The sequence below is a fragment of the Dermacentor variabilis genome, chromosome 3 (assembly GCF_050947875.1).
Source record: "Dermacentor variabilis isolate Ectoservices chromosome 3, ASM5094787v1, whole genome shotgun sequence".
NCBI classification, from domain to species: domain Eukaryota; kingdom Metazoa; phylum Arthropoda; class Arachnida; order Ixodida; family Ixodidae; genus Dermacentor; species Dermacentor variabilis.
This window is the reverse complement of record NC_134570.1, coordinates 54785341-54805064: the sequence shown is the minus strand read 5'-3', so window position 1 is coordinate 54805064 and position 19724 is coordinate 54785341. Positions and strand designations below refer to the sequence as shown.

The 19724-nt window shown below is 43.5% G+C and overlaps 1 protein-coding gene across 4 annotated transcripts in view; it reads right to left on the bottom strand.

Annotated features, from left to right (window-relative positions):
* Positions 1-9766: 9766 nt before the first annotated feature.
* Neurl4 (neuralized E3 ubiquitin protein ligase 4) overlaps positions 9767-19724 on the bottom strand; it is a 44872-nt gene continuing 34914 nt past the window's right edge. For all 4 annotated transcript variants that reach the window (XM_075685137.1, XM_075685138.1, XM_075685139.1 and 1 more), the window contains exons 18-26: positions 18949-19116; positions 17850-18008; positions 16822-17001; positions 15830-15905; positions 15590-15697; positions 14993-15131; positions 14116-14231; positions 12928-13057; positions 9767-11010 (exon numbers count right to left, since the gene is read on the bottom strand). In XM_075685137.1, coding sequence (XP_075541252.1) covers positions 10767-11010; positions 12928-13057; positions 14116-14231; positions 14993-15131; positions 15590-15697; positions 15830-15905; positions 16822-17001; positions 17850-18008; positions 18949-19116 — 1320 coding nt within the window. In that variant the 3' untranslated portion in view covers positions 9767-10766. The remainder of the gene's footprint in view (positions 11011-12927; positions 13058-14115; positions 14232-14992; positions 15132-15589; positions 15698-15829; positions 15906-16821; positions 17002-17849; positions 18009-18948; positions 19117-19724) is intronic.

Genomic DNA, 19724 nt, shown 5'->3' with positions numbered 1-19724 from the left:
AAGTCTAAGGTGTTCCTGATTCTATTTGCGATTACCTTAGTAAATAGTTTGTGGGCAACTGACAGTAAGCTGATCGGTCTATAATTTTTCAAGTCTTTGGCGTCCGCTTTCTTATGGATTAGGATTATGTTAGCGTTCTTCCAAGATTCCGGTACGATCGAGGTCATGAGGCATTGCATATACAGGGTGGCCAGTTTCTCTAGAACAATCTGTCCACCATCCTTCAACAAATCTGCTGTTACCTCGTCCTCCCCAGCTGCCTTCGCCCTTTGCATATCTCCCAAGGCTTTCTTTACTTCTTCCGGTGTTACCTGTGGGGTTTCGAATTCCTCTAGACTATTTTCTCTTCCATTATCGTCGTGGGTGCCACTGGTACTGTATAAATCTCTATAGAACTCCTCAGCCACTTGAAATATCTCATCCATATTAGTAATGATATTGCCGGCTTTGTCTCTTAACGCATACATCTGATTCTTGCCAATTCCTAGTTTCTTCTTCACTGCTTTTATGCTTCCTCCGTTCCTGAGAGCATGTTCAATTCTATCCATATTATACTTCCTTATGTCAGCTGTCTTACGCATATTGATTAACTTCAAAAGTTCTGCCAGTTCTATTCTAGCTGTAGGGTTAGAGGCTTTCATACGTTGGCGTTTCTTGATCAGATCTTTCGTCTCCTGCGATAGTTTACTGGTATCCTGCCTAACGGAGTTACCACCGACTTCCATTGCAAACTCCTTAATGATGCCCACAAGATTGTTGTTCATTGCTTCAACACTAAGGTCCTCTTCCTGAGTTAAAGCCGAATACCTGTTCTGTAGCTTGATCTGGAATTCCTCTATTTTCCCTCTTACCGCTAACTCATTGATCGGTTTCTTATGTACCAGTTACTTCCGTTCCCTCCTCAAGTCTAGGCTAATTCGAGTTCTTACCATCCTGTGGTCACCGCAGCGCACCTTGCCGAGCACTTCCACATCTTGTATGACGCCAGGGTTAGCGCAGAGTATGAAGTCTATTTCATTTCTAGTCTCGCCGTTCGGGCTCCTTCACGTCCACTTTCGGCTATGCTGCTTGCGGAAGATGGTATTCATTATCCACGTATTATTCTGTTTCGCAAACTCTACTAATAACTCTCCCCTGCTATTCCTACTGCCCATGCCATATTCCCCCACTGCCTTGTCTCCAGCCTGCTTCTTGCCTACCTTGGCATTAAAGTCGCCCATTAGTATAGTGTATTTTGTTTTCACTCTAACCATCGCCGATTCCACGTCTTCATAGAAGCTTTCGACTTCCTGATCATCATGACTGGACGTAGGGGCGTACACCTGTACAACCTTCATCTTGTACCTCTCATTAAGTTTCACAGCAAGACCTGCCACCCTCTCGTTAATGCTATAGAATTCCTGTATGTTACCAGCTATATTCTTATTAATCAGGAATCCGACTCCTAGTTCTCGTCTCTCCGCTAAGCCCCGGTAGCAACATCAAATAGCTTTACATTCCCACTAACTTGATAGTACATAATACTGATATGTAACAAAAATAAACAACAAAGTAACTGAAAAACAAACAGGTCTACTACGATTGAACCACAAAGGGAAAGATGGAAACATTTGTGTTAATAGTATGAAAAATATGTGTCTAAGATGTCACCTTCCCAGCAGCAACAACATGATCATGCACAAACTAGCATTATTTTTCAGGAACACCCCAGGCTGCTCACACCATTTTCTACAAGATTTAAAGCCCAACAGGTAGAAGGGGTAGCTGTCAAAATTTTTTTTCGGCTGAATACCTTCAGCATAAAGAAGAAAGTTATTCTATTCCATATCCTCACATGAAACACAGCAATATTGTTACAAGCCATTTTCACATATTGAAGAAGGCACCAGCATGTGATTAACACAATTGAAGAAGCACTCATGTTCTTCTTTCCATTGCAATAGAAACCTACACTTGGTCATATGAAGGTGCATGTGCCAAATTCAACCGTGTACTGTTGTGAGGCACATGGAACAGACATTCTAAGGAAGTGAAATATTTGTAATGCAGTTAATGCAGTTACTGTTGGTGTCTAAACAATTTGGCCAGTCAGAAGGGCAATGCGCTAAATACACAAAAAAATAACCTACAGGTCCACTATGCAATGCTTTTGCCAAACTATCCAAGACTTCAATGTGTGCACAATTTGTGTGTTCAATGTGTGCAAGTCCACAATGACCAGGAAAAGAAGTAAACAAATTCCTTGAAGATGGAATGAAAAAGAAATGTTGCGACAATTGAGAAATGAATTCTTTGTACTTTCTAGTGGCACACGGATTGACTGTCAGTGGGCACAATTTGAATTTGAACTCGTGGCAGTGCTGCAGGGGCAAATACCACACTCATACTTCCGAGAAGCGTTGGTTACAATGCTGAGTTGGAAGGGAAACTTTGCAAATACTTCTTGAGAAGTTCAAGCATCTGACCAGTAAGTAGTTGAGCATGACTAGGGGAAATATAATCAATCTCACAAATAGCACCTTCCAAAAGAACTGGCACACTGCATTGATTTCTCAGGTGACAACTATTTTTCTAAAAGCCTCTGTGCGTGTTAATACAACCTCAACCTGAGGCAGCTTAAATCTAGGTCACATGGAATCGAAAAATACAGCGGCGAGTGTAACATTTAAATTTGCTATCTTGCGAACATGAGCGACAACTTCAATTTGAAAAGGTTTGCTCGAAAGGAAAACTCACGGCCGTAAGTCTGCTGCTTGTCGCCAGTTGTGTTAATAAAGAAAAAAAAAAAAATCTGCACGATGAATAGACACTTCGATATTTGAAGCAGCTCGTTAGTGGATATCAAGGAATGTGCACTGGAAAAGAGTGAAACATGTAACCGACTGACTGACGGAAGCAAGGCTCACAGGATAAGTTTTCTCTACCTACACCAATAATGCAGAACGTATTGTGCAATTAAATCGCCCGTAATGCGCAGCAATTACTGCACTCGATTGAAGTCGCCACCGCAGCGACAGGCCATTTATTTCAGGACCACGAAAAACAAGGTATTCACTTAAGTACAGCGGCGGTTTACCTGTCGGCAACCCTCGCATATGACGAAAGCAAATCTCACGGAGTCCAAGCCCACGACTGCTCAAGTCAAACTGCGCTCGCACGAATATCGCGCATGTTAAACGCTTTCGACATGCACAAAAGCGCGCGCAGTACGTCTTGCAGCCGACACGACGGATATGGCTAATCTACGTTTGAGAGTAGTTTTTTCAAAAAAGTAAAAACAAGCAACAATGTGACGTCACATCCTGCAAGAAAGAGTTGTTCTCCTTTCTCACCTTCTCTCAGCTCACGCAATCGTAGCAACTGCAGAGCCCTCGGGGGCGATGTTCAGGTCTACACGAATGCCAACCAAGCGCCGCGAAACTATTTTTGGTGAACTAAGCCAACGGATCACAATAACAAAACATAGGTCAGATGAAAAAGATACTTTCGCTGTACATCAGAAAGATGTTGAACGACTCAAACACAGAGCGCTGTTGTCTCCTAGACAGCGCTCCAGCCATCGCAAATTCGAGAGTGGTAATAACCATAGGGTTTCTCTGGACTTAGCAGTGAAGGTATTGTGAGGTTTCAGTCTTTCTGAGAAAGTGAAAGTTTTGCAGCGGTTTGATGCGTCCTTGCCAGAAAGTCCGAAGTAACCAACATGTGTATAAATACTTTCTACAATGTCTCCACAGCTATCTAGAGGGAGGCAAAGAACAGTCTTTTGTAAAATGCACAGAAATCTGCTACCTACATGGTACTCTACACAGGGAACAGGTTCGGGGACAGAAACCAAGTAGGGGGAGGAAGAAATAGAAAAGAAAAAAAGAAAGGAAACTATTGTATGTCTAGTTGAGACAAATGGAACGAAGTAAATACCTCGGCTAGAGCTTTAAGACAAAGTCTTGGCTGAAAGCTTGATGCTGCTTTGATTGAGAAGGCATAGGACTTAGTACGCTTCCTAGATCTACTGGTTCTATCGATCTGTGACTCCCCCCCAGCAAAATGTGCCCTGGTTTTTAATGTGCAACAGCCATCACAAATATGAGAAAATCTGCATGCATGCAGATTTTACATCGTTCTCATTCTTACATAAAAGCACAAACACGCATCACTTTGCTTTAGTGCAGAGTTTATTTGGACTCTCCAAAATGACACTGAAAGCAATGAGCCAGGAAAGTCCAGCACGTAAATACGTACTTCCTCCTGTAAAGTACACACCCAAGCAGTTGAAGCACGTACGCTTATGTGGCCTCAGTGCCCATCTTAAACATGAATGAAACTGCAGAGCTGTGCTTCAGCTTTCTTTCCTTTGTCTGTTCACTGTACAAGAAAAGCTAGACACATTCAACACAGAGACCACACTAACAAGGAAAATAAAACAAGCAAACTGTTATCTCTGTCTGTCATGGAACTCAAGGCCACCCCTTTCAGGATCCATTGCGCCATTTTGTGTCACATACAAGCCAAACTTTAGACTAGATTAGCACAAACGATGATCAATTACACAGCACCAAAAAATGTTGTGGCATTCACATGGGCTGAGCAAATGGCAGAGGCATAAAAGCACAGCACCAAATTTTTTTCATTCCCACACAGCTCTATGTTTGTGTACATTGTATACCAATATTCACTGAAAGTGGCCATGTTTGATTAGCCATACGGACAGCTAGATGTACTTGCCTTTGCAATAATCTCAGGATTAGTACTCGGCAAGTATCAGCGAGTGATAACTTGCACTGGTGCACTTATCACTTTTAAAATATCGATTGGGAGCTCCTTTTTATACCAGCAACCTCTGCACTCGCAATGCTGCAACTACAACAGACACAGCTATCATAACAAAAAAAAGAAAGGGAGGGAGGGACTCTGATAGCTTCGCAGCATGCACCACAGTGATTCCAGAGTGTGGTGAATTGACCGAGATCTCTGCATCGTGACAGCAATCCATTTGAAGATGCCCTTATAGATTGGGCAGTGCTGCATGTGACTGCCGTCAATTTTGTACCAAAGTTGCATGCACACACTCTTAGTTATTGTTCGATGCTATAATGACTGAATTTACAAAGGTTTATCAAGTTAGGGCCACTGCCGGCTGTGGGGCAATTGTGACATTTGCCTCCAAGCCGGGCGACTGGCCCTGGTGGCAGCATTACGTCAGCCCAAATAAACCTAGACTATTCCTATGACAACAGCACTCAAGCATCACAGAGAGTGCAGGCAACAAAGATACAAGAGGCAGAAATCGCAGACAGAGTCAGATCTTTTCCGTTTTTCATTTGGCAATGCTTCTATTGTTAAAGGCAAATGTGCAGCTGTTAAGCCACTTTCTGCACAATGCTGCTTTGGTTTTATTTTACTTGCTGCTCACAATGCTAGAGTATCGAACTGATTTCTGTTTGCAGACATGCAAGCAGAAATCCAGACAAAGCTATCCAGCTTACTATATACCTAAGGGTACTGCAGTAAAACATGTTGTAGGGCTAGTTGGTGCATAGTTTTCAAAAGGTGAAGCGCCAATAGTGACGGCACACAAGAAGAAATACGGCGCCTTGTCCTGTCTGTATTTCTTCTTGTGTGCCGTCACTATTGACGCTTCACCTTTTGAGACCTAAGGGTCATTTACGAGTGAGCTCTGCATATGGTGATATGCTTTGAACAAGCTTTTTCTATCTTTACAAGAAGAGCTGCGAGACAAAGAAAAAAAAAATGTTATCTAACAGTTGCACAGACAGATTTAATATTTCTTGTTTCACATCAGCTTCCCAAAGTGGAGTTAAATGTACACTGTACAGAGTGAAACACCAAAGAAAAATAAAAAATGAATAAACACGACACATTCTGACAGCTATACACACATTAGATCGCTTTTGTTTTTCTTTCTCAAATACACATATGTACAGAGTATTTTACATAAAGCAAAGGACCCTCAGCAGTTCATGCATGACAGGACGAGTGAAGCCTATTTCACACATCCTGCTCTGCCATGTAAGACAAACTCTCATCTTTCAATATCATGTACACATTGATGTGCACATACCACACTGTGCACATAACAGAAAGAGTAGCAATTAGCTAGAAATCTTACAAAAATAGTGGGAACCAGAATGACAGGTTCTCCTGGCGACGCCGCGGCGAACACGTGTAAGCGTGAGCAATGATACTACTGATGGGCGACGTGTAGATACCAAAACGTTTCTTGTGCTGTGGGTGAAATACATCATCATCATCACAAGTACATCAAAGTGGTACAGATCAACCTAGCATTTGGTTTAACTTGTCTGGCTCTGCGGTCATATTAAGATGCAGAGAGTTCAGACAAACATATTGCATGTTGCGTTGATAAGGAAGCCAACAGAATGAGCGTTTCAGGGTCAGTATTCTCGGGTAATCACTTTTGAGGACTTGATCCCTTTTGCGAGATCTCGTGTGACTTGGCGCCGGATGCGCTGAAGTTCATGGTCCTGACAATGTGCCAAGCTTACTATATTTGCACAGTGCTAGGATACTTCGGTGCGTCCGGTGCCAAGTCGTGCGACATCTCGTGAAAGTAATCAGTATCCCTGCAAGTGACTGCTCGAGAATACCGCCCATAGCTAAACTGCTGTCTCGCTTGCATTTAAATCTGATACTGAGGTGGCATTTTATGGTGTGCTTTTGTTTGGCACATGCTTGTATTCAGTTCTAATCTGTTTTATCCAAAACAAAACAGAAGGGTGTAATGTGTTGTCTGGGGCAATGACAGACAAAAACAGAAAGATTTCAGAAATAAGTGTAATATGTTTTTGCTGACGGAAGGGTGATGCCATCTGCCCTAGGAGAACGAAACACCTGCCTTCTACTGAGAAAACAGGCATTCTTCTTTGCAAATTGCCAAGGATCGGCTTGCTTTTCATTTAGCTCGTGTGGGAGAGGGAGTACTGTGCACAAAAACAAAATCAACTGTGAAATGCCACCTGCATGAGAAATGTAAACACAAACGAGCCAGCGCTGTAGATGAACCAACCAACCATTTACAGCAGGCTTCGTTACTGATGCAACACTTCGTACAAGCTTTATGCTTACCTGTAAATTAGGCTTGTCAATAGTATCGGTAAGTACAATCTGTCCTACACACAACTTCCACGAGAAGAGTCCACAACCTGCAAATGCGCTATAGTAGCGACACACCCTACAAATGAATCTGGAGCTTTGGAAAAGTATATAGAGATACTTTAAACCTTTAGAGACCATGGATGTAGGATGCATATAAAAATAGTCACTTGGACGTTAAGACAGGAATTACAATAACTGCACTGCAGTCAATTCTACTTCATCACTGTTCAAAATAAATAGGAAAGGCCGAGCATCTCTGGGAGCTACATCACTGTGGTTAGTTCAGCAAATAATATAACTGCCAGCCAAAGCTTCATCATTTTGGCTACAGTGGCTCACAGCATGAAATAGAAAACTGCTTCAATTGGTCAGGAAATGCTGACTTGGACAGGCGAGGCAAAACGTTGCTTCAACACAACCCATTCATCAAGCGGGAATTACATTCCAAAGAACTTCTGGAACACATAGCCTTAGCGCAAGTCATATTTTCACATTTAGGGAGAGACCTTCTAATTAGCACTGGTGTAACCTTCAATTTCACTGTTCACATGCAAAGTAGTAGCAAGCACAGGCAGCTCCGTTGCATATTAAGTTTTTAAGCTTGAACTCAACAGACAAATAATAACTGCCGACGACAGAGGTGGCTTTCCGATTAATGCTTTGCACCCGTCTGTTTTGGTAAGGCCTCAATGAAAAGCATGCTTCTGATGTGCGCATCAAACATGCCCAAGAGTCCTAAATGAACTGCCAATGTAAAACCCACCATGCAATTTTTAGCAGACGATTCACATGCTCTGTGGCAAATTGCTCGAGAAGCAACAGACAGAAAACTTTCTATGTGTGCCATTTCACTGAGACAAATGCAGCAAAGTGTCCATTGCATGGAACACGCTTCCCATGTACTTTCACTACATCGGACAGCATCTGTGCGTCCATTTCATAGATGTTCATAACCACGCTGTTTCGACTGGCTGTAACAATTTGTGTCGTAACCACGCAAAACATACTTCAACTGTAAGCAGCGTGTGGCCCTCACGTAGAGAAAAATGCGCTAGCTAGATCAATGACAGAAATATGCCCCACGGAGTCACTTGCTGAAAGTCTAATGATGAATGTCAAGATGGTTCTCTAGACAGTATGCTGCATGCAGTGCTAAATGAACAGCAAGAGATCTCCAGCCGAGGAGAGGAACACATTTTTACAGCTGAACAGGAAAGTGCAGTTGCTCAATAGGAAACAAAAACAGTTCGCAGGTTTGTTAGATCACTCTTGACAATGGAGGATGGCGTACATGACAAGAACTGAAGCGTCGATAAGATGTGGGCACTTGGTGCCGACACCTCACAACGCCGAGACTTGATAACATCCCCACAAAGGCCCTTCACATATTAACTGTAATTCAGTATGGGTGTACGACCGACGACCGCATTCAACTGCCTCGAAGCCGTGCACAACATGTGTGCATGCGCCGCTGTATGAAGCCGGCTCGTTAACTGCATTGCCTGCAGCAATGTATCACATTTGTAGAAAACCATTCCTTCTACATCTCACTAATAGTGACGCGCTTTGTACAGTACATCACAACTTCTGCCACGAACAACGTGAGCAAGCAGCCATCTTGCAATGTCGACGTGCTGGACAATCAAAAGCACACAACGCTCCAAAGATTTGTGGACAGCTTTCTTTGGTTAAGGGAGATGTGGCACGCCGGGCGGCTGGCGGAAGCAGGCAGGCTCGTAAAGTCTCGAAGTTCATTGGCAGCCACAGGGGACAGGAGAGTCCTCAACGAAATGGCACCGAAAAATTTCTAGGCCTATACTGGATGCTCAGAGTGGATGTCCATTTTCAACAAATGGTGTCTCAATACTTCTTGTGGACTGAATTAACACAACTGTTTCGTCTTAGGATGCGGTTGGTGACATAACACGCAGTGCAAGATGCCCATTGACAGTGAATACGATACGTCTCAGTATTTCAAAGCGCACAGTAAGCATTAACAGATCACTTACTGCTGGTAGAGTGTTTATCCAAATAAATTAGAAGTGCCTGCAACGGTGTGACAGGACTTGAACATCTAGTCATACTGTTACCAAAAACAAACAACACAAAGGTAACAACAAAGAATGCGGTGCACATATGGTGCTGACAACAAAGAAGGAATACCAAAGATGGTAAATTCAAAGAAACCTTACAAATTTATCTTTTGAACAATTTGTCATCAGCTTCCTATGTGTTTTTCAAAAGGTGCTCTACTTTTAGTATTACCAACATGATTCAAACACAAGTAGCATGCGCTAGGACAAAAGACAGTCCAAGATTTCACTGGCTTCTTTTCTCTGTCTTCAAAAATCTTTGCACCAACATTATATCTACGAGAGGACGGTACCATGGCAGCAAAAATTGTTTTGCTAAAGTAAACAGACAATTGAATCAGCGTATAAGATTGATCTTTTAACAGCAAACTCGCAATGATGAAATAATGTTTGGGTGATGACAATATGAACTGCACATCACCAGAACTGATGGAAATGTGTTCTCCAATACTAAACATGGCTGATGCACATAACCGCCCAATGGAGAGGCTTTCTGTTGCAGTTGGTAGCCTTTGCAACAAGGGTCCACTCCATGAATGTTTTCTTTATTTTTTTTTTCGGACAACATTGCAACAGTTTTTGACGTGTGGCTATGATTTACTTTTTTTTCGCCCCATGGGCAACAGAGTATCAGCCAGAGCTTCTGACTGCTTAAAGAACACATTTGGCAATAACGAATGTGATGAAAGGTCCAATCATTCGGACGAGGTGTCGTGCACTGCTCAGAACGTGCGCAACAGTCATGCTATTGCAACAATGGCAGCATAAGAACAAGTTATCTATCCCGATGGCGAAAAGTAAATTACACGAGACAACCACATAGAGCAGACCGAATCTCGTGCCACGTGCAATGCATGCGTGGCACGGCAATGAAAAGCAAGGCGTGATTTTAAAAAGAGACCTGTAACAACATAAGCTATTCGTTACAGAAACGGCAAAAGAGAGCTGTATTTGTAGCGTGCCTCACAGCTCCATGCTTATGTACATACATGTAATTCCGCAAAACACACAGTGTTGTTGTCATGAAACTCCTTTGTGTGTAGCACGTAAGAGAGACAAACGGAGAAAGAGGACGTAAACGCAATCTAATACACATCGCTACAGCGATAGCCAGCGATGGCAACGGCTGGCAATGGCCAGCCCTTGCCAACCATTGTCAGCTGGCTTTTACATTTTCTGTCATAGGATGTACACCACACACAGATACACACAAGTACGTACACACTGTGTGCAATCATGTTCACGCCTCTGCTTGTGTCTCGTTCGCGTTAAGTTTGAAGGCATCTAGGCCAACACGCCGGCAATCCCATACTGCAATATAGGGCGGAAGCTTGGAACGCAATCAATGTCAACAATTGTGGCAGCAGCACAGAGATAAGAACGAGTCAACGAGAATTGCACAACAGCCCGAAATGATCAGCAGTGTGAATGAATGCATGTGAGATGGCATAATCAACGCTTAGGTTGCCATGTAAACAGGAAAAAGAAATAAAATAAAAACTAATGAGAACAAGCAAGAGTTCCTATGTTCGAAGCCTATCAGGATGGCGGGAACTCCAGGCGGACAAGGAGCGCATGGAGAATGGTGGCTCCTCTCTCTTTGGTCCTCCACTCCAGTTCCGAGGCGCCCAGAAACGTCTCGGTTGGATTCCTCGACGTGGCGCTGCTGGTGGGGCTGGTGGCGCCCACACGCGCTGGGTGCGTCGTGTAGGAGCCAGGCTGGACTAAAACCTGGAACGCGGTCCTTGCCCACATCTGACGGCTTGTCTTCGGGTCAAGGAATCTGTCAACAGAGCGACGAATCAACTTGCATCAATGTTCGTGAAATTGAGGATATGGGGGAATCCTGTCAGGTAGGGATGGAACATGATGAAAGGTAAAAGCACCGACCACAAAAGGTTTCGTAACATTAGCGTTACAGCCCCCACACGGGAGCCTTGTTCACAATGACTCAACAATGAACATTAACATTGGTAAGCCTTTCAGGATCAGTGTTTGTCTTCCACCTTTCATCATGGTCAATTTATAGCCTTTGTCAAAAAGTACGCAGGTTACTCTGTGCCTTCACCCTTCGGGTCGTTTGGCTGTGTGCTGCAGTTTTTGTGGCACTCCTGAACACTCCAGCTCTCTGGATGGTACCACCAGGGATATTGCCCCTAAGGGACTGAAACTTTTGGCACATCCTAAGAACTCCTTAAAACAGCCTGTGCTGCATATTGCCCGACTCCTATGGTGAGCCCAATAGCAACCCCTTTAGTAGAAGCATGTCTCAGCAGGGCTTATTAGGGGCAGTGAATGCTTTGAACACACGTCCTCTCCTGTTGATGCCTATTTTCGTCCTGCCCTAGCAAGATTTTCAAGCAATAATGGTTCAAGCCATCACAGTAGATTACAATGTCTGATTACAGTGCAACATTTTTACGATGTCCTTATGATGCACCCATTTTTGCCAAGAAATTTGGGATGAAAATTGCCGTGTGCGCGGTGCAATCGGTTACAGAAATGCAACCGCGTTTGTGGCATTGGCATGTTTTGCCGCATAACACAGCTGTATCGCTGCAAAGCCGACTTCAGGAAACAGGTCACTATTGTGCAACACGTTATGCTCGTGGACCACTTTCTATGGCTATGAAGGAAAAGCTATGGGTGCGTGGCTGCTGAACACATGTTACCGCTCCAAGTAGTCTGGCAGCATTTGACAGTGCTGTTGGCTGCTCGGAACAGACGCTGAACCGACGCAGCTTCCACGTGTGACAGTTTCAAGTTTCCTCGGACGCGGAAGGGAAAAGCTGCAAAATAAATAAACCTTTACACTCGGAGGTGTACTCTGTCTTATTTAACTGTTGCTAATAAGGTGTTTATGTTTTGTCTTCCCCAGCCTAAACTAACGTGGGTTGAAACGAGAGACTGTTTTCAGAAGTGCTCTCACTTATGCGTGCTTTGCCTCCGTAGCTTTCCCTTCATAGCCACAGAAAGTTGTCTGCAAGTATAGACCCTTGCCCATCTTTCGAATTAAGAAATTGGGTGTGCGTTACATTTATACCTTGTTTTGGGCTTTAATGTAATTTCTATATTAGTTTTCTACTTTGGACAGAGAGAAAAAAGCGCATACAAGTCTGATTTAGAGGCATGTTAGAATCAGGCGAATAATGCCAAATGAACCAGTGGCGTGTCAAGGTGTTTTTTTTTTTTTTTCATCTTGTTTAATTCAACCTGCCGGATAATTCAATCAATTTCGTTGGTTCAGTCAGGGTCGAAACAGATGTTGACTGTAGTAGTGTTCTTGATACACTGTGATGAGTTTTCAGCTGGATAGCTGAGCAAACCAATTACAAGTTATGTTTTTACTCTAACACTACTTAATTTTTTTTTTGTATGTAAATGTACTCTCTATGGCCAGAAAAAAAAGTGGATTAACTGTTCTAATTTTCCTTGATACGGAATCGAACTGTGTTTGGGCATTACAGGGTTAAAATGGTTTTCCACTAAGAATGTGCTGTGTTCTTTCCTTCAGCTTTGTCTGACTTGCCCAATGAACTTGAGACGAGGTTTTAAAACACCATTGTATTAACTGTACGTGCTCACAGATGAGGCACGAAGGGCACGCAGAATGCCCTACTCCTATCTAGTGGTCCAGGTACGAAACTTTCACACTTGTAATGACCCACTAGAGAAGGCTGACAGTAAGTATAGTACACACTCGTGCTTTGGACATAATGCGCTGCAGCCAGCGTAGCGCAACGTCGGGGAGAGGCAGACGGAGTGGCTTTCACAGTTCTCCGACTTGCTCCTTGACCCCGTCTTGGGAGGTTGACAAAGTGACACCTTATCTGTGGAGGAACAAAAAGGACGGGAGGCCGATGATCAACCTTCAGTCAGGATAATCCTACATTATTGCAAGGCATGCACTTAAACCACCAGAAGGCCTAAAGGTGTCCAAGCTCACAAGAATACCATGGTAGCCTACTTCAGGTTTTTTTATTCACAGTGACAACCAAGGAATCAAAGCTGTTTCGTTCCTTTATCTTTCTTGTTCTTTCTTACTTATCAGTCTTTCCTTCTAGCACACACATCTATCTTCGTTTACTGATTTTGATAAAGAGGTAGCTTTAGCTCGGGTGCTCCTATATAAATACATGTAAAAGGAGAATTCGTTTTTTTCGGCAACCACTGCACCAAATTTGACGAGGTTTTTTGCATTTAAAAGAAAAACTTAAAATTTAGTGACTGTTGGTCTCGAATTTTCGAGTTAGGTCGTACATTTTTTATTAAAAATTGGCAGAAATCGAAAATTTTCAAAAAACGAAACTACCAAGTTCACAACTCTGTAACTCAACAATGAAAAATGATAATACAATTATGTGAATTGTATCTAATAGTACATCTAAAGTGGACAAAATTGATATGTTACACATGAATATAAAAAAATTTAGCAATAGGGAAATACAACTTTTGCAGAACCCTTGTAACCAACGTAACAAATTCACGTAAGATGTAAAATGACATATCGAATTTGTCCGCTTTGAATGATCTACTGGATGCCGTTTACAGAACCGCGATATCAGTTATTTATGCAGAGCTATGAGTTTGTAAACTTCGTGCTTCTATTTTCTTCAAACGGCCAAATATTTGAAAATTTTTTAAAGGAAATTCAAGCCCTAAATCGAAATTCCGCTTTCAACAGTCACTAGAATTTAAAACTTTCTCTCTCAAATGCAACAAATTTCAGTAAAATCGGTCCAGGGGGTTATTTCAGAAAAATGTTTTTGCGTTTTACATGTATATGAATAGGCTGCATCGGAGTTGGGCCCCAGCTAAACCTTCCTCTTAAAGGTTTTGCAACGTTATTTGATACAGAGAAAATGCATAACGATGAGATATTTCTTGCCTGGCGAGAGCAGCTGCCCATGGTCCAGGGTCTTCCTCACGGCAGCGACCGGCACTCCGTGATAGGCCACGTGCCACTTCTGCTGCACCGAATTGTGGTCAGGCCTCGGTGGCAACCTGTCGATTGCAATTATGGAGTACGACACAAGAATTATTACGAGACATAAGAGACATTCGTTGTCTTGTCGCATCAGGTGGCATGGCCAAACAGTGTCGCAAGTACTTCAAGGTACATTAACAGCCTGTCGCATGGTGGTGTTAGACAGCGGCGGCTGAAAAGACAGCTGTTCCTACAACACACTGTCGCTGCCATTCCCACGACAACCTGGTGTGCTTGCGTCACACAGTGGCATCAACGATTTACCAATGCTACCATCCCTCGCGAGCAGTACCGCCTTCCATCCTAGCTGTTTCCCTGTTTCCCCGCTCAATTTCCCAATGGCATGTCATGCTTCCTCCTTCCTTCTTGCAAAGCCTTGCGCGCACTACAACTGTTGAATAGCTGAAATCACCATTGATCTTTCCTTGCCCAGTTTGTGGCGCATCCTATAAACCTCTATTATTATCAACCTAAACGCAAGCGAATAAATTTGTTTTAGGCTGAACAATGAATAACAAACATGCTCATGCCTTCTGTCCTTTTCATAATAACAGAGCCACCAAAAGGATTCAACAATACTTCAAATGACTTTAATGCAATCATGTTTCATAGTTTCTCTGTATGTCCAGCAGGTGTTTGGTTATCTGCTATTGCCTCAGGTTGGTTACATTTCTAGACAGTGAAAAACAATGCTGATTATGACAAAATCGAATACGGCAAGAGTGTTGCATCAAAGCAAGTGTGGTTGCATCAAAGCAGCTTAGGCCATTCGGCTCACCTGAGCGGGAACCGGCACCAGCCGAAGGGCACTGCATAGTCCCTAGGAGGTTCGCCGACTTTGAGGTAGGGCTCATCGCCACGGATCTTGTGACAGGTCTCGCAGTAGCACAGGTTCATGTCAGGAACAAAGTAATTGTCTGCGGCAAAACAGACAAGTATACATGCTACACTTACATGGCCCCTGGTAACAATATAAACTGCCACGAAAAAAAAAGACAGCAGCAACCAAAACAGCAATTATAGTTGTTCGTTCACATTCCTCCCCATGCAATGCACTCGTGGCCTCTTCTGTGAACGATGCATGAAAGATAGAGATGCGCCAGAAGACAAGTGCCGATTCACCCAAGTCGATACACATCTTTTTGACAGGCCCAGAGGCTTGCAAGTAAATATGAAAAGTGAGACGAATGTTTTCTGTGGTGACTGGGGACTAAGGTGTGCCTAAAATAGAGTAGCCATTGTTGATAAGCTTTTACTTTCCTATTTACTTGCTCATCCAACAGGCTAAAAAAAAAAAATCTTAGTGCACTTTCATTTGCCATTTCACTAAAGGGCACAAGACGGGAGTGGTGAGGCATGCTCATAAATTACTCACCGGGAATCCCGAGCATGGCCTTGAACCTCAGGCACAGGTTTTGGTACTCGCAATTCTTGATGGCATGGATGTCATTGTGGAGGTTCTTCACCCTTTTTTCTTTTACTCCTAAAGCAGAGATGCAGGTGATTGTAAGTGGATGAACTGTAGGTAAAATCTGAGCTTGGAAACCTAAACTTGTGAAGAAAATGTACACAGAGCCCATAGTAGGCAGTTTCCATGAAAACCATGACCACATACCGTTGTCTATGTCGGCTTTCTCTCTTGAATCGGCCTCGGGTTCACTGTCCTGGTCGTGAGACTCCACAATAGTCACCTGTGTTGGAACGAAAAAAAAAAAAAAAAAAGTGGCACCAGTCATAATCACAAAGCTCAAGCTCTGTGTCTCAAAGCGGCCACAAAAGAGGGGACAAGCAACAAAAAGAAGTCCCTGTTTTTCTATGTTAAGTCATTTCTCCTATCTCTTGCAGTGCTTTCATTATGTGTGTCCTGCCTGCTATGCTGTTTTCTTTTCCTCAGTATGACTAACCAACCTGCTTGACTTCAAATTCTCGAACACCACAAATAGTGGGTCAGTTGACAAAAAAAGGCTCTCAAGTGAAAGAGGCACAATGCATAACATCAGGGCCAGTATATCTTTCACTCGATTCTTTCTTTTTTATATCGCCAACTGCCCATGACCTGCTGATCTGGTGACAGTGCAAGTGGGTTTTGCTGCTGCTCAACACCACTTACGAAGCACGAAAAGTAAAAGAACTGATACGGACTACGTTATTCTGGCCCTGTTGGAAATGTGAAGGCTAGGACAGCATGTGTATGCACTGACCACAGTACACCAAGTACCCAATCAGAATGCTTGGTGGTGCCTTGCTAAGAGAATCAACCATATTATGACTGCTCACGTTAGTTACAACATATGCGGCACGGTTTTGCTACACCCTATTTCTGCATACCTCCAATTTATTTTTAAAGGTGGCTCCAAAGATTTTTTTCATGCCACTTTTGGAGGGTGAGACAAGAAACATTGAGCGTCATTTGTTCCCTAATGTGTGCATACAGTCCTCTGCGCTGTTTATTCTTGGTTAATTATGCGCCAACCAACCCACTTCCAGAATTCCTAGTGGTGTCTCGCCATGAAAACACGCAGAGGATGCAGCATGACAGTCACCAACTTGGATCAAGCATGTCGTTCAAGAGCCCTGTCCAATTTGAGGGGGAGGCGGTGTCCTCACCTGCTCACACTGACCATACAAGTCAACCAGGGCGTAACAGACAGGCGGCAGGTCTCTGGCAGCCACGCCTTGGTCCATCCCGTTGACATACAGGTGCAGCCCGCCTTCCAGGTCCACCAGCACGCCCACCGTGTGGCCTTGCTGTAGGTGGTCGAGGTTGGGCCCATAGCCAAGCTTCACCTGCAAACACAGCAGCATCGCAGAGACGTCAAATGGGGTGTAGATTGATGGGTGGAGGGGAGAACATGAAAGCATTTGGAAATGAGGATGCTGCGTTTTACCTCATTCGCAAGATATTTACGGAACTTGTCTTTGACTGAGCAGTGCATGCATGGCAAGAGCCCGAAGGAACACACTGCAACAGGGCATCGTCAGCCTCCTGTCTCTTGTGATTGGTGCCCTACATCGTTTCATTTCATTTTACTACCTTAAAGACCCCTAATAAAAGGGCCATTACACAAAGGGTGCGTACATATGGTACACAGATATGTTGATAAAGTATACACAAGCAATACAGGTATAGTGAAATCATAATATGAGCGTAAGTAGCAAACAGATCATATGTGTATATACAGCAGGTTATATATGTATATACTTCAGTAAATGATGAGCTGCTATCGTACAGTATATACAATGACTGCATTTCTTATATGTTGTGAAATAAAGTTAGGGCAAAGCAAGCTATCAAAATAAAGAAATACAAATGATGCAGCCACACAGGCAAGCATCATGGGCTCCTTGTCATGTTGTCTTAGCTTAAAAAATAAATAAAATAAAGTGACTTAAGTATCAAATGTGAATTACTGAAGAGGACGACAGCATTCATTAAACACCACAGAGAGTCAGGCACATGGCAAGTTCTATGCTCAGTTAGACAATCTGGAATTTTTAAAACAAACATCGTGAAATCTCCAAAGGAAAAGTGCTTGAATTCAAGCAGTCGGGGATCGGGAACAGTACTTCTACATGACAGCACTTGAAGGTGTAAGAAGCTGCAATAAAAAAAAAAGAACATTCAATGTGCTTGCCTTGGTTCCGTTGTGATAGACGGAGTCACCGGAAATCACCCACGCGAGCTTTCGCAGATTAAGGGCACTCAGAGGAAAGTGAAGTTTCTCGGGGTTCTCTCCGACGACACCCACTTGCAGGGAGGAGCTCCACTTGCTGTTCAGTCGATCGATTCGAACCTGAGAACAGGTGCAGAAGGAAGGGTATCGTCGCTTTTGTAAGCCCAGTGGTTGACAACCCAGTGTTTGACTAAGGGTACTCACACTAAAGAGCACAACCTTCAGCAGTTTAATCTTTCAAATAACATTCTTTGAATTGCTTGAAAGCTTCTGTCTGCTTTTATTTGCTGGGAATAGGTTGGTTACAAGAGAAGAAAATGAAATCAGAGAGCTCTCCCGCCACCTTTTCTTTAAAAAATTTCACGTCATAACTGCAACTCTGGTACAACAGTGGAACGTTACAGTTACACGCTTCACAAAACGAAAAAAAAAAACATGCATGGTTGGACTGTACGATGTAAAGAAATCAGGCTTACATTTTAAGAATTCAACAAATTTAGTGGCAGTGGCGAAATGTACACTGTCATTTGAGTGTACTGCAACACATGAGTGTACAGTGCTCACAGAATGAAATGCGACAGGCGGCATTTAGTAGAACCTTGAATATGTGCAAGGTACTTCAGAGCACCATGTCGTGTCGCTAGGAATCTGGTCACCAAAGGTGAAGCGGACTCCGGTCTAGGTGTACGCACCAAAATTACGTCATGCGGCATGGACTGCAGCCGGTGGAAATGAAATTATGTGCATTAGTTAGCCCTAATTAGAAGCATTTCATTCCACTGGCACTGTACACGAGTGTACAACTGTAGTACTCAAATCTACATTTGAGTACCGCAGTTGGTGCATGGAAGAGGGACAGGCCACATCTCAAGATGAGCAGTGTAGTTGGTGTAGTTGGCTTTATGCTAAGCCACGCAAGTGCTCAAAGTAGCAGCCGCTTTCCCACATTTCACGCTTATATATGCCATCATACAACAATTCTAGAAGGTAAACAGCAGTGCTGTGTGGGCACCAAACTTGAAAAAAAAAAAAGGAATGTCTACGTGTAAGAAAGCCCCACCTGGAAAAGCTGGCACCGAGGCAGAGGCTTGGTGGAAAGGAGGAGGCCGTGGTCGTAGCCGGTCGTGCGGCACGCACCCAGGCTGCCCGCGCGCAGCCGCACATTACGGCCATGTTGCTCGTGGAACTCCTGGCCCACCCTCTCCTTGCTTGGCGTGCCTTGGCTTGGCTGTAACGTCACAAACGGGCACAGCTGAGGACAAAGCCACAATCCTAAGAGGACATCGTTTAGGCCTTTCACACAAACTTATTTCTGGTCACACGCATGTGACCAACCAGTTCTGCCTTCTGCAACATTGGACAACATTCGGACCACATTCCCAGAACTGACATCCTCCTACATTGAACTAATGCCTCCTTGTCGTCACGTCTATTACGTCAGATAAATCGCAGCCAGTCTGTGATAGTGGCAAAGAAAAGCGCATTTGTTTATTCGTGTTAATGACCTACGCAGCCTGTACGGTCACGTGACCAGTCACAAAAGCCAATAATTTGTGTCACGCAGCTACACAGTGATAGGCAGGCAATGATGCTGCAGCATCTACGTCCAACGACTGTGCTAATAGTTGCTGTCAATCAAGACCATAATTTGCAAATTAACGTGACAGCTATCATTTTCAGAGATTCAGTGGGCACTTATTCGAGATAAAACCATACCCTGGTAACAATGCTTACTTGTGATGTGGTCGAAGCTGTATAACAGAGAAAAAAACTATTTATGGTGTTCTTTGCTGTGTGCCTAATGTGTGTGACCATAATGTATTTTCTCATGCAAGA